General features: G+C 43.1%; 1 protein-coding gene across 3 annotated transcripts in view; it reads right to left on the reverse strand.

Annotated features, from left to right (window-relative positions):
* Positions 1–67: 67 nt before the first annotated feature.
* The window catches only part of rps6ka5 (ribosomal protein S6 kinase, polypeptide 5), a 292,840-nt gene continuing 279,214 nt past the window's right edge, over positions 68–13,693 (reverse strand). For all 3 annotated transcript variants that reach the window (XM_070879670.1, XM_070879669.1, XM_070879671.1), the window contains 4 exons: positions 4,546–4,737; positions 3,576–3,735; positions 2,393–2,556; positions 68–528 (listed from right to left, as the gene is read on the reverse strand). In XM_070879670.1, coding sequence (XP_070735771.1) covers positions 292–528; positions 2,393–2,556; positions 3,576–3,735; positions 4,546–4,737 — 753 coding nt within the window. In that variant the 3' untranslated portion in view covers positions 68–291. The remainder of the gene's footprint in view (positions 529–2,392; positions 2,557–3,575; positions 3,736–4,545; positions 4,738–13,693) is intronic.

A 13,693-nucleotide genomic window follows, 5' to 3' on the forward strand; every position in this document is an offset into this window, starting at 1 on the left:
AAGATACATATATATATATGAGAGAGAGAGAGATATATATATCTGAGAGAGAGAGAGAGAAGAGAGAGAGAGAGCGCGAGCGCGAGATATAGTGTGTATATTATACACACACACATACATATATACACAATGTGTGTTTTGGAATAAATTTAAACCACAAAATAATTTACACATTTTGGAGGGGGACACAAAAAAATGCAACTTGTGGTCCTCAAAGGATCATGTCAAGTGCACAATAAAAGATACAAGCGTGACTTTTTTTTTAAATTGTGAAAGAGGGACTGTAGCAGCTTAATCGGAGAACTGAAAGATACTGTCAGGGTTCCTGCTGTCTGCTGGGTTGGGCTGTAGCTCCTTGGTTGGTGTGGTTTTGCTGTGGGACTGAGAGGAGGAGGAGTGGGAACTTTCACTGGAGCTGCTCCGCGTCTCGGTGCTGGTGCTGGTCTTCTTCATCTTGCGTCTTTTCGCCAGCGGCGCCTTGTCCACGTTCTGAAGGCAAAAGCCTTCCCTCTTGCACTTGTTGAAGGCCTGGGCAGAGGTCAAATATAGGGAGAGAAAAAAACAAATGGACAGAATTCATTTCATCAGCCACGTCATAAACAAGCACAACAACAACGTGCATTTATATAGCGCCTTCAACACAGTAATACATCCCAAGGCACTTCACAGGAGCATTATCAGACAAAATGTGGACACCGAGGCACATGAAGAGCTACTAGGACGTGACCAGAAGCTTAGTCAAAGAGGCTGGTTTTAAAGGAGGAGAGAGGAGTAGAGAGGTTTAGGGAGGGAACTCCAGTTCTTTGGGCCTCGGCAGCTGAAAGCACGGCTGCTAATGGAGGTCCGAAGGAAACTGTAGATGCGCAAGCAGCCAGAATTGGAGGAACGTGGGAGTTCTTGGAGGGTTGTAGGGCTGGAGGAGGTTACAGAAATAGGGAGGGGGTGAGGCCATGGAGGGATTTGAACACAAAGATGAGAATTATAAAATCAAGACGTTGTTGGACCAGGAGCCAATGTAGGTCAGCCAGCACAGGCTCCCTGCTTAAACCTGGTTTCAGCAATGCCCGCAGCAGCACCAAGCAGGCTCAGTCAATTCCTGTATTCCACTCCAGAGACTGGAGGACATAATCTAGGCTGACACTCCCAGTGCAGTGGGAGGTGCCGTTTTTCGGATGAGACATTAAACCGAGGCCCCGTCTGCTCTCAGATGGATGTAAAAGAACCTATAGCACTATTTCGAAGAAGACAGATGAGTTATCCTGGCCAGTATTTATCCCTCAATCAACATAACAAGTAGGGAAGTCTTGCTACAACTGTACAGGGCGTTGGTGAGACCATATTTGGAGCACTGCGTACAGTTTTGGTCTCTTTATTTAAGGAGGGATATACTTGCATTGGAGGCAGCTCAGAGAAGGTTCATATTATGTATGTAAACATTCTAACTGTGTAAGACTTGCCACCTGAGGGCGCACCTGTTGGAGGCCCAAGGGTCACCTGTACACCTCATGCAAGCGAGTATAAAAGGTTGTCTGTCATGCTGCTTTCGCACTCTGGAGTTTTATTAAAGAGACTGTCACATCAGTTTAAGCTTACAGTACTCAGTCTTGTGGAGTTATTCTAAACATAACAGTTCACCAGGTTGATTCCGGAGATGAAGAGGTTGTCTTATGAAGAAAGGTTGAGCCTATACTCATTGGAGTTTAGAAGAATGAGAGGTGATCTTATTGAAACGTATAAGATTCTGAGGGGGCTTGACAGGGTAGATGCAGAGAGGATGTTTCCCCCTTGTGAGGGAATCTAGAACTACGGGTCGCACATTTAAAAACAGAGATGAAGAGGAATTTCTTCTCTCAGAGGGTCGTGAATCTTTGAAATTCTCTGCCCGAAAGAGCTGTGGAGGCTGGGTCATTGAATATATTTAAGGTGGAGATAGACAGATTTTTGATCGATAAGGAAATGAAGGATTATAGGGAGCGTACAGGAAAGTGGAGTTGAGGCCAAGATCAGATCAGCCATGATCTTATTGAATGGCAGAGCAGGATCGAGGGGCCAATAGCCTACTCCTGCTCCTATTTCTTATGTTCTTATAACAAAAACAGATTATCTGGTCATTTATTACATTGTTGTTTATGGGAACTTGCTGTGTGCAAATTGACTGCTGTGTTTCCTACATTAAAACAGTGACTAACTTCAAAAAGTACTTCATTGGCTGTAAGGCGCTTTGGGGCATCCTGAGGTTGTGAAAGGCGCTACAAAAATGCAAATCTTTTTCTTTTTTTCCTTCCCAGGGTCCCGAACTGAGCTTTCTTTCTTTAAAGGCACCATATAAATGCAGGTTGTCGTGGACAAACAACAATCACAATTAAAGGGAAAACAGAATGAGTTTCCTTACGTGAAAGGTTGCCTTGACATACGTGTGGACAGAAACACCCGATGAACCAAGAATGTCTGGAGTCATAAGTGGGTTGGATGATAATTGACTGCTATCCTGAAGCCATTCATTGAAACGTAGGCTCGACATCTTAATCCGTTTATTTGGATCAACGGTTAGGAGTCCTACAAGTGAAAAATGCGAAGTATTACAAGCAAATCGCTGCAGATATTTTACCATCTAGTTTTACAGGTCTTCGGTCACCACAACTCCACCCTTTCCCCAGTGGTATTCCTCGGATAATCTTCCTCAGATGCAGGTTTCTTGCATGAGATAGAGAGAAATTGTGACTGCTGGAAATCTGAAATAAACACACAAAATACTGGCAAGACACAACAGGTCTCAATCAGCATCTGGGGAACGGCAGGGTTAGTGTTTGGAGTACAGACCCTGTGCCTTCTCTCCTTTCAGATGCTGGTTATTCACAACCTTTGAAGATTTGAATGAATACTAAAAGATCCTGTTTGGCCACAAACATTGCAAGTGATTCCATTCCTTAAACTACAGCTCTTCGTAAAAAGACAGGAAAAATGGCCAAATTTAAACACTTAACCTAACCTCGTCCAGTCAAATAGGTCAGGTTGAGAATTCTGTTTCACCTATCCTTCAAAAAAAAACTTTTAAAACTATTTTCTCTTCCTCCCTACATCCCCACCCAAGAAAGCATTTCCACACACTGAGGTATGATTGCACGAGAACCCGATCTGTCCTCCTGTCAGATCAGGTCCCCTTTATAGCTCGGAGAAGGGGAGCTCTGCTGACATCATCCACGAGGAGGCACTCAGAGTGGCTCCCTTCACTAAAATGTGACTATTGTAACCTCACTGGCGGCTGGGGGTGAAGGAAAAGCACGTAGCATTGAAGAGTGGGGAGGCACTGGGGCTCGGGTCGACTAGGATCAGGAGTTCTGGTCTTTTGACGCAATAACCATGCTTCTTTATTCTCACTGCGTGTTTCGCCTCAGTGACATTTCATCAAATGAATTAGGCTGAAGTTCCAAGAGTGGTTCAGTTTACCATTGCCATGTTTATATTAAAAATGAAAGGTCAGAATCCAACTTCAACAGTGGCTGAAGCAGTGAGGGGGAGGGATGCAGGATGCTACAACTGGCCCTGGGAGGGAAAATCCAGTCACTGCCTATTACCTTGTATCAATTCCTTGGCCTCTTGCGAGACATTTCTCCAGGCTTCCCCTTCGAAAGAGAAGTCCCCTTGTTTTATTTTCCTCATGATTTCTTCTGCGCTGGTGGAAGTCAATGTCTTTTCCTCACACTGGAATGGAACTTTCCCCGATAACATGGTATACTGCCGGATGGAACAAGTCAGAAATGAAAACGAGCAGAGTTTAAAAAGCCCCTTTGTGTTCCCTTGTACCAGTTTCAACACTCCTCTGTGATTGACTGCATAGCTGAAGCTGGTCTAGCAATTTAATTATTTGGAACTGCCACAAAGAATTTGTGATGGGACTGAGAAGGGGTGAAGGTCTGGTAGATCTGGGTTACACTCCAAATTCCCCTCTCCAGCCTCAGGAATTTCAGGGCCCAATTTTTTTTTAAGCCAAGTAGTAAATCAACTTTCAAGAAGTGACTGTACAATATTATACAGAGTTCTGATGAAGTAAATAGTGAAAAACTATTCCCACTGCTCGTGCGCTGGCAACGTGAGAGCATAAATATAAAATCAAGAGAGAAAATGGTGGAAATACTCAGCAGGTAAGGTAGCATCGGTGGAGAGAGAAACAGTTATTGTTTCAGGTCGATGATCTTTTGTCAGATCTGGAAAAAGTTGAGATATTACAGGTTTTAAGCAAATTTAAGATTATTACAAAAAAATGAAGGGAGAGTTGAGAGAATTGTTTTTACACAGAGGATTACTGAGACATGGAATGCCCTACCACAAACTGGTGGGTGCAAAATCCAGAATAGATTTTAAAAGGAAAGGACAGGGGAAAAGGGAGTAAGTGGATAACTCGATCAGAGAGCTAGCACAGACGCGATGGGCTGAAGGGCCTCCTCACGATTCGATGTTTCTGATCGGGAATGGGTTGTAAAGAGAAGAATGATCAACTTGCACTGGGGCTGCCCTGGGATATCGACCTCTACTGCTCCAACTTACCAGGATGACACCCAAACTCCACAGATCGCAGGATTCATCATAACCATCATCCTTCAGTAGCTCGGGAGCCGCGTAATGTAGCGTAAAGCACGGAGTCTTCAATGGTTGATTATCGGGAGGTTTCAATCGCGCAAACCCAAAATCTATGACTTTAATTTCCATGCTGTCACTATCATCAGCGTACAACAAGTTCTACAGAATAAGGGGCCGGGGATGAGGGAGAAAATGGAAACAGGGCTATTAATACATTTCATCACCCAATAGCTACAAAATGTTCTGTGAAACATTGAACCATGATAACCTTTTTATAGCATGTTCCTGCAAAATGTAGCATTCTTTTATTAGATTATTTGCAAATGAGGATTAATTTTTGTCTTCCTAAAAGCTGACACAGCAAACTAAAAATACCAATTATACAGTGGTTTCTGATTCAAAATCAAATTACAAGTACCTGCTCACCTAAGAGAACGAAATGTAAATGGATAAATGAGATTAGTTTGAAGTGATGTGATTCATACCCCATTTACGCTCTCAGCATGAACATGATCATTTTAATTTATTGGAGCGAATGGCCAACGGGAGCTGAATATTACCAATTATTTAGCATCGTCCATCTCGTCACATTGCATTTCTTAATGCTTCAGCATACAGCATGCCCCCCCACCATAGCTTAAGCTATGTATTTTACAGCAGACTGTACACCCACACACAAAATCTACTGGGAAGCTCGCTTGAGAGCTCCACTCACAATTTTCGGCTGAAGCAGGGACCACCCCACCCACCCCCACTTTAACTGACAAAGGGGCCATGCCCGAAAGCTTAAGCTAATAGTGCTTTCTGATACCGGGTGGCTTGTTGGATTATTAATAACTGTCACTTCTTAGTACAATTCACAACGAGAAGTATTGTTTTATCAATGCTGGAGGGTGGTCATTGTGTAGCCGGATCACAATTTTCTTGTACATGGTGAAGATCTTTGAAAAGGCTCTGATAAAACATGCAGTATTGGTATTGACACATGCGGTAAAAATGCACAAGACATATAACAATGTATGACTGAACCCATTCAAGAGAGGAATATGAAGAAGTGCTAAAGCTAACGCTTTGAGGGAGAGTCTGATTCGGTCACTTAAAAGAACAAAAATTGGGAAGACTCCTCTCAATCGAGTAATATGATTGGGCAATTTATCTAAACACAACACCAGTGGTATTTAACAGCAGAAAAAAAGTGCACATCACTGGCACAACAATGTCAAGACATGCAGTGAAGCAGTACAATATGGGTCAGAGATATTTTACTTAAATGTTGCCTTCACCTGGCAAAATTGGAGCCCTTGACCTGTTGATGATCAGGCTCCACTTGTGTGCAGGGCATGTAAAAAAAAAACTGAAAGGGGTTTAAGTTCAGTTCTGAGTTCTTCTCACTGGCTCCCCTCCAAATTAGAAAACGAACAGTGGCTACATGTGACCCATTGTAAGAAGACAGGACCACTGCGGCAGTGGGCCAACATTGGGGAGCAGTATACAGAGCTAAGGTAAGGTACAACCACTTGAAACTGAGCACCAAAGTAAACGGACTGCCTGAAAAATCTTTTGTCCCCATAAACGGTAAATTATTGTGTGCGAGTGAGAGAAAGAGAACGAGGGAGTGCGCAAGAGAGGGAGAAGTGCGACTGAAAGTGCGAAAGAGGGAGAGAAAGCAAGAGAGATAGGTGTTAAATTTAGGACTGATTTAACTTTAGTCCAGGTGAGGTGTAAAATGGCTCATACGGAAAAAGCTACAGAAACATCTACGGGGCGAAATTGCCCTTTTTTATAGCCACATTAGCACCTCCAGGGTCGCAAGGGCGATGACGTCTCGTCGTGCGCACCGACTCTCACTGCCCCGACCCCTTTACGCCCCGTGGGTGGCAAGGATAGCGCTAGCCGATGTCAGCGCCAGCTTTGCGGGTTTAAAAGCTGGCTGACAGCCCCTTAAAGCGGAGGCCATTTGCGCTGTGGGCCGCCATATTTTTCTGTTGGCCCCTCGCCTCGACCGGGCTGCCATCCTGCAGCCTAGCATTCCATTTTGGGTGCAGGGCTGTCTGCCCTGGTCGAGGGCATTCCTGTGGCAGTTGCCAAAGGGACTGCAGCGTGTGCAGCGGCCCTCCGCTTTAATTGAAGGGGATTCAGCGCGACGCGGGCTGAATCACATCCACCCGCTTCCACACTTCCAATAGCGTCACGGAAATTCCGGGTCACTTATCTATACTTGGCACCAGGCGATAAAATTTCATATATTTCGAATTATGCACCCCAAATGGGGTGCGGGGCAATTTCGCTCCCCTGTGAAAAACACAGAATATTAGTGGTGGTACTCAACAAACCCATCAAAATTTCCTAAAATCTGAAAGAAATCTCAATGAGGAAGGATATTTGCAAAGTGAACAATTTCAGCTGCGTTGCGCGACACATTTTCTGTCTTTCGTTTCACTCCCTTTTATTTTCCTAGTGTCACCCTTTATTCCCCTGGCACCAGCAGCTCTCCAGTATCTTGCTCAGATGCCCAATCATTTAGGACTGAGATGAGGAGGAATGTCTTCACTCAGAGGGTGGTGAACCTGTGGAATTCTCTACCCCAGAAGGCTGTGGAGGCCAAGTCACTGAATATATTTAAGAGGGAGATAGATAGATTCCTAGAAACAAAAGGCATCAAGGGGTATGAGGAAAAAGTGGGAATATGATGTTGAGATAGAGGATGATCATATTGAATGGCGGTGCAGACTCGAATGGCCTACTACTGCTCCTATTTTCTGTGTTTCTATGTTTCCAGATAGTGAGTGCTGGCAGGCTCTCCAATCATTACTTTTTAAAGTAATTGGTAGAAGGATTAGAGGGGAGTTGAGGAGAGGGTGGTGGTGGTTTGGAACTCACTGCCTGAAAGGATGGTAGAGGCAGGAAGCTTGATCGTATTTAAAAAGTACTTGGATATGCACTTGAAGTGCAGTAACCTACAGGGCTACAAGATCAAGAGCTGGAAAGTGGGTTAGGCTGGATAACTTTTTTTTGGCCGGCACAGACACGATGGGCTGAATGGCTTCCTTCTGTGCTGTAAATTTCCATGATTCTATGAAGGGTGTCACAACCAATTTTGATCACTTTCTCCTCCAATGTCCACATATAATTGTTACCAAGGACCATTGGACAGTGCGCAGGAATAGAAAACATGGTTGAATTTTATCCCTCGCTAGCCCTGAAGCAGAGGCCAACATCACCTCCCAGTTAACTCAATGAAACCTGTGACCTTCTGGTCTGTATGGTTTAGTATTACCTCAGACACCTTTCTGAATTGAAGAAAAGTGTATACGTGACAGGCAGGAAAGAATATTGAAGCATTCAAACAAATTTATTTAATTTAAACAAAATTAAATTAGTTATTAAAAGAATTACAAACTTCTAATTTTATATTATATCAAAGATAAATAAAAGGTAAAGAGAAAAGTACTTTCATTCATAGAGCACCTTATCGCATTAATACGTCTCAAATTGTTTCACACAAAAATTATTTTGAAGTGCAGTTACTGTTATGTAGGCAAATGTCGACAGCCACTTGCCAGTACAGTACAGACATAGAATCTGACAGCCTACAAGGAGGCCATTTGGCCCATCATGCCTGTGCATGAGCGATCCAATTAGTCCCACTCTCCTGCACTTCTCATATCCCTGCAAATTTAGATTTTAAGTACAAATCCCTTTTGAAAGTTACCATTGAATCTGCTTCCACCACCCTTTCAGGCAGTGCGTTCCAGATCGTAACAGCTCAAATGTGAATGTAAAAAAAATTCTCACCCACTACATGCAGTACTTTACACTTGTCTGCACTATATTTCATCTGTCCTAATTCTGTCTATTAACATATTTTGTCCAACTCAATCTAGAGCTTCTGAGCTGCCTCCTCCGGTTTCACTGCCCATTCTAGTCCAGTATCACCTACTAATCCAAGCAATTAGTTTCTGAATCCAAGTCAGTGACGTAAATTAGAAACAATAGTGGTCTCAACAACAGGCTCTGAGGCACCTCACTCAGTAATTCCGCACCCACCCCCAACGCTGACATAACTCATTTATTCTACCTTTCAGCCAATGTTTTAATTTTTCTCAAGATTTACCCTGAATAGGCCCTTGTGTGAGACTACAAGGACTGCTGACGTATTAAACAGAAATATCACACCGAAGCAATACAATGAGCGAGGTTTGTGCTGTTGAAGTCGACCTCTGCTCTATTAGATTTGGAGGTGCTCAATGATGGCACACTATCAAAAACAAAGTATGGAAATTGCTTCCACACACCCCCCCTCCCCCCCCACCACCAGAAATAAGCATTGCTCCCTTCAAAGATCACACAACACCCCCAACCACCCCACGAACCCTCCCCCACCCTAGGCCCAAACGAAAGAAACGCCGTCTGAACCAAAAAAATTTTTTTTTATCGTCAGAGATCAGAGTTTTACAGTAAAATGACTAACAACTGTACTTTCTGTTGTTCTGTCAGGCTATGACACAGCTTATTATAATATAGTGGAGTGAAGGTCCCCAGCAAACATTCAATTCTGAGGAAACCTTTTCTGCAACAATGAGAAGCTATTACTAATGCCCTCATCACACCAAAACAGTGTAAATGCGAAACGAAAGCTCTTAACACGGAGCTGTTGCACTTCAATCCCCCAAGATTACATCATTCTCAGCCATGGAATAGCATGGCATTGCTCTTTAAGACACAGAGTGGCCTGGCTGCCAATGTTCCCGCCAAGTGGCCACGCAGCAGCCTGGAGGTATTCATTCTAGTCAGGGAATGGAGGTCCTGCCCAGGCCATTCACTGGTTTTTATGTAGAAGAAACCGCGCATGAGCGAAAATTTAAATAGGCCGCACAGCCAGTTAAAGTGACCATGTACCTAAAATAAAAATGAGGGGGAACATTGCTGTCTATCTGTTGTGTATGCATGCCTATTTACTGGGTGAGGTCTGTAACACTGTTATGCCACATTGAATGTACCCTTATACTGTACACACCTTCGGTACACCAGAGGGTGCTGCTGCTGTAGACCTAGGGGTTGTCTGCATACGGCAGGTAACCCAGTATAAAAGGGAACTCACAGCTTGTTGTCGTCACTCAGGAGCTGCACAAAGGACTACAGGTCTACACAGTTTAAGTATCATACCCTGCCTCGTGGAATCATTGCTAAAGGTGCCTACATACATTATACTTTCCACTTGCGACAGCTCCACTGCTGACATTTGCAGAAAAGGAATGGGACACATAACAAGTACGGAGAGAACATACTGGGTTCTTTCAAAACTCCAAATGATTAATGTGCATGAATGAGCAATGCAAATGACACAGTATATCCAGGTCTGGCCATATGCAGCCAAGTTCTGTGCTTTAAGGCACAAGTGCAAAGTGCATGGCCAACATAACCTGGCTGTTGTAACTTTAATGTGCTACGCTCATCCCAGTAGGTTTGCACAATAAAGGCATTAGACAGCTAGCTCGATGCCTCTGTGTAATTTCCTCATAAATGCATGCAATTAAAGCAAAATATTTATTCTAGTCAGGGAATGATAGTTGATTAGGAAAGTTACGGTATTCAATTATTAAGAAAATCATTCTCCTTAACCTTCAGCACGATCAATAAATCCCAAGCTTCACATGCTGCTTAGATTACAAAGAACTAAAAAAGGTAAAATTTATTCTTTCTGCTGTATAATTAGTGCTTTATACTACTTGGCACAGCAAACCGCTTTTCATGGCAAAGGAGCACGAATACGCAATGGCAATTTGTTGAAGGAGAATTCAGATTGGTTGACATGTCAAATTAAATTTAACACTAATAAATGTAAAGTGTTGCATATAGGTTTAAACAAAATGTGTACAAGTATAAAAAGACTTGCATTTCTATAGCAGATTTCACAATCACCCGATGTCCCAAAGCGCTTTACAGTCAATGAAATAAATTTTTTTTGAACTGTAGTCACTGTTTTAATGTATGAAACGCATCAACCAATTTGGGCATAGCAAGCTCCCACAAACAGCAATGTGATAATGACCAGATAATCTGTTTTAGTGATGTTAATTGATGGATAAATATTGGCCAGGACACCAGAGATACTTCCCCTGCTCTTCTTCGAAATAGTACCATGAGATCTTTTACTTCCACCTGAGGGGAGCAGACAGGGCCTCGATTTAACGTCTCATCTGAAAGACGTATACAAGAATGGAAGTGAACTAGCAAGAGATTTAAAAAGGGGGTCAATAAAATACTACAAGGTAGATCCAGAACAGTAGAAAATAAATCTACATGAGGTATGGTAATAAGGCCTTACAATAGCAACTTGCACTTGTATAGTACCTTTAACGTAGCAAAATGTTCCCAAGCACCTTGCAGAGAGTTAGATCACCGAGATTAGTGAGATTTAAAAAGAGACCAAGAATAATAGTAGACTTGTCATTTTCAATGCCCTGGACAATGTGGCTGAGCAATTAAGAAAGCTAATTGGCCAGATTTTGCTGTAGGAAGGAATCTAACAGTGTCTGCTGTTAATTAAACTTGCCCTTGCACGGTTATGTTTTTAAACATTTTTGCGTGGAAAGTTGCTCAAAGTGCGAGCCGATAATGTCGAAGCGAGGGAAACAGGGCATCTGGAACTTGAGTGAGGTCAAGCAACTGTGTATCTCCTTAACCAATTATATTGGAGGATTATGAAATTAACAACCGAGAAGGAAGTGCAAGTTAGAGTGGGAGAATTCAATGTCAAATCAGGTACAGAAAGAGACAGAGAGACGACAGATTGGATTAAGAGAGAGAAAAAAAAGAGACAGAAAGGAAAAGTTAAAAGAAATTACATTTTTAATTAAAAAAAAAATCTCCAACAACAATTAAAATCTGAAGGAGTGACACTCCACGCTTGTGATGGTTAATTTTCAGCACCAGAGGGGTTGTTTGGCAGTAATTATCACATTGTTAAACGGGTACATGGCCTGAAATGGGCGAGATTTAACTTTGTGGCGAGTTTAGCTCATATCTACCGCGCAAATACAGCAACTTCGCGGCATTCAATGCATTTCAAAGGTGAGTCAGACAGCGAAATGTCATTTTTGTGAAGATAATGACAAAGTGGCGCAACCCGGCAGCAACTTTTGGATACTGGAGTTTAACCATGTATCTGCCCCTTGTCTGAAGTTGCTATAGCATTTACGTGTAAATAACAGTGAATGCCATTAGTCTCACCGTTATTTTGACAGGAAAATCTGGGCCAACAAGATACTACAAGGTATATCCAGAACAGTAGAATACAAATCTACATGAGGTATGATAATAAGCTTGCACTTTAAAAGTGCCTTTAACATAGCAAACATGTTCCCAAGCACCTTACAGAGGGATAGATCACCGAGTAGGGGTTTGAAAGGAGTTATGGTTGGCGACTGAAGGTACAGTTGAACGGGAACGTTTTGAGGCAATTGTTGTAAGTGTAGAAAGTGATATGGCAATGTGGAGGGCTTTAGGAAGGGTTCTCGAATTATCGTGTTAACTGATGCTGGAGCATTGGCGGGATGAGGGGGAAATGCACAGCAGGCCAGATACTTGAAGGGGGAGTGCAAAGTGAGGAAGAAAGCACATAGTAGGCTTGAATCTGGAGTCGATTTGCCAGCTGTAGGGAGGGGCTGGGGAAAAGCCACGAAAAGATTACTAGAAAAGGACATCTAACAAAGGATGCCTTTAACATAGAAAATAGGTGCAGGAGTAGGCTATTCGGCCCTTCGAACCTGCACCGCCATTCAATATCATGGCTGATCATTCCCTCAGTATCCCTTTCCTGCTTTCTCTCCATACCCCTTGATCTCTTTAGCCGTAAGAGCCATATCTAACTCCCTCTTGAATATATCCAATGAACTGGCATCAACAACTCTCTGCGGCAGGGAATTCCACAGGTTAACAACTCTCTGAGTGAAGAAGTTTCTCCTCATTAACTTGTTCACAAGCAATCTCATCATTAGACTTGCATGCTTGACACTGTACATCTGCATTGCACAGACATATATTACAAACATTCACTTTAGGAAGTCCGCAAGAGTTGCAAGTAGAATTGTGTAATTCTCCATACAGTGAGGAGCCACATAGAAGCAGCACGCCTAGACGCCAGGTACTTCCTAACAGCTGGTTATAAAGTGGCAGTTTTACTCACCTATTTGGCTGGCGATAGCAAATGTATTCCACAGAAAGAAGTGGGAAGGATTTTTTTTTAAAGTACAAATAGTTCACTAGTTAAATATTTAGTTATATAGAGCAGTTCTACAATCGTGCAGCAGCGTTATAACATCAATATAGCGGCTCTGAGTGAGACAAGACTTGCAGAGGAGGACTGCGTGAGTGAACTAGGTAGCAGCTACACCTTCTATTGGAAAGGCAAGGCAGAGAATGAGAATAGGATCCATGGAGTTGGCATAGCAGTGAAGACTTCTCTTATGCAACAGTTTCTGAATCTGCTTGAAGGGATTAACAAAAGACTTATGAAATTGCGTTTCCCCCTGAATGCCAAGTGCCACATCACCATTATAAGTGCTTATGCACCCACCCTTCCAAGCCCCGATGAAATGAAAGATAGGTTCTATGAAGGTCGAGACAGACTGGTCAGGTCCACACCTGCTGGGGACAAGCTGATCCACCTGGGTGATTTCAACGAACGAGTTGGAAAAGACAGTAAGCACTGGAAGGGAGTCATTGGACAGCATGGCACAGGAAAATTAAACAGTAATGGCCTCCTCCTCTTGAGTATGTGCGCGGAGAACGACTTGACTATCACAAATACTCTATTCAGGCAGGCCGACAAGTACAAAACAACTTGGATGCACCCCAGGTATAAGCAATGGCACATGATAGACCATGTCATGGTAAGAAGGTGAGACATCAAGGATGTAAAAATCACAAGAGCCATGTGGGGAGCAGAATGCTGGACAGATCACCGTTTAGTCAGATCCACTCTCCAGCTGTACATTGCTCCATTTCAGTGCAAGCGTCCAAAACCGAGCAGAAGTGCCTTTAACACAGCTAGACTGAAACATCAGTGCTACCGTGAGCAGTTCCAGGATGACCTCGATAACAGGCTGATGTC

Source organism: Pristiophorus japonicus, chromosome 4, assembly GCF_044704955.1.
Source record: "Pristiophorus japonicus isolate sPriJap1 chromosome 4, sPriJap1.hap1, whole genome shotgun sequence".
In the NCBI taxonomy this organism is placed as follows: Eukaryota; Metazoa; Chordata; class Chondrichthyes; family Pristiophoridae; genus Pristiophorus; species Pristiophorus japonicus.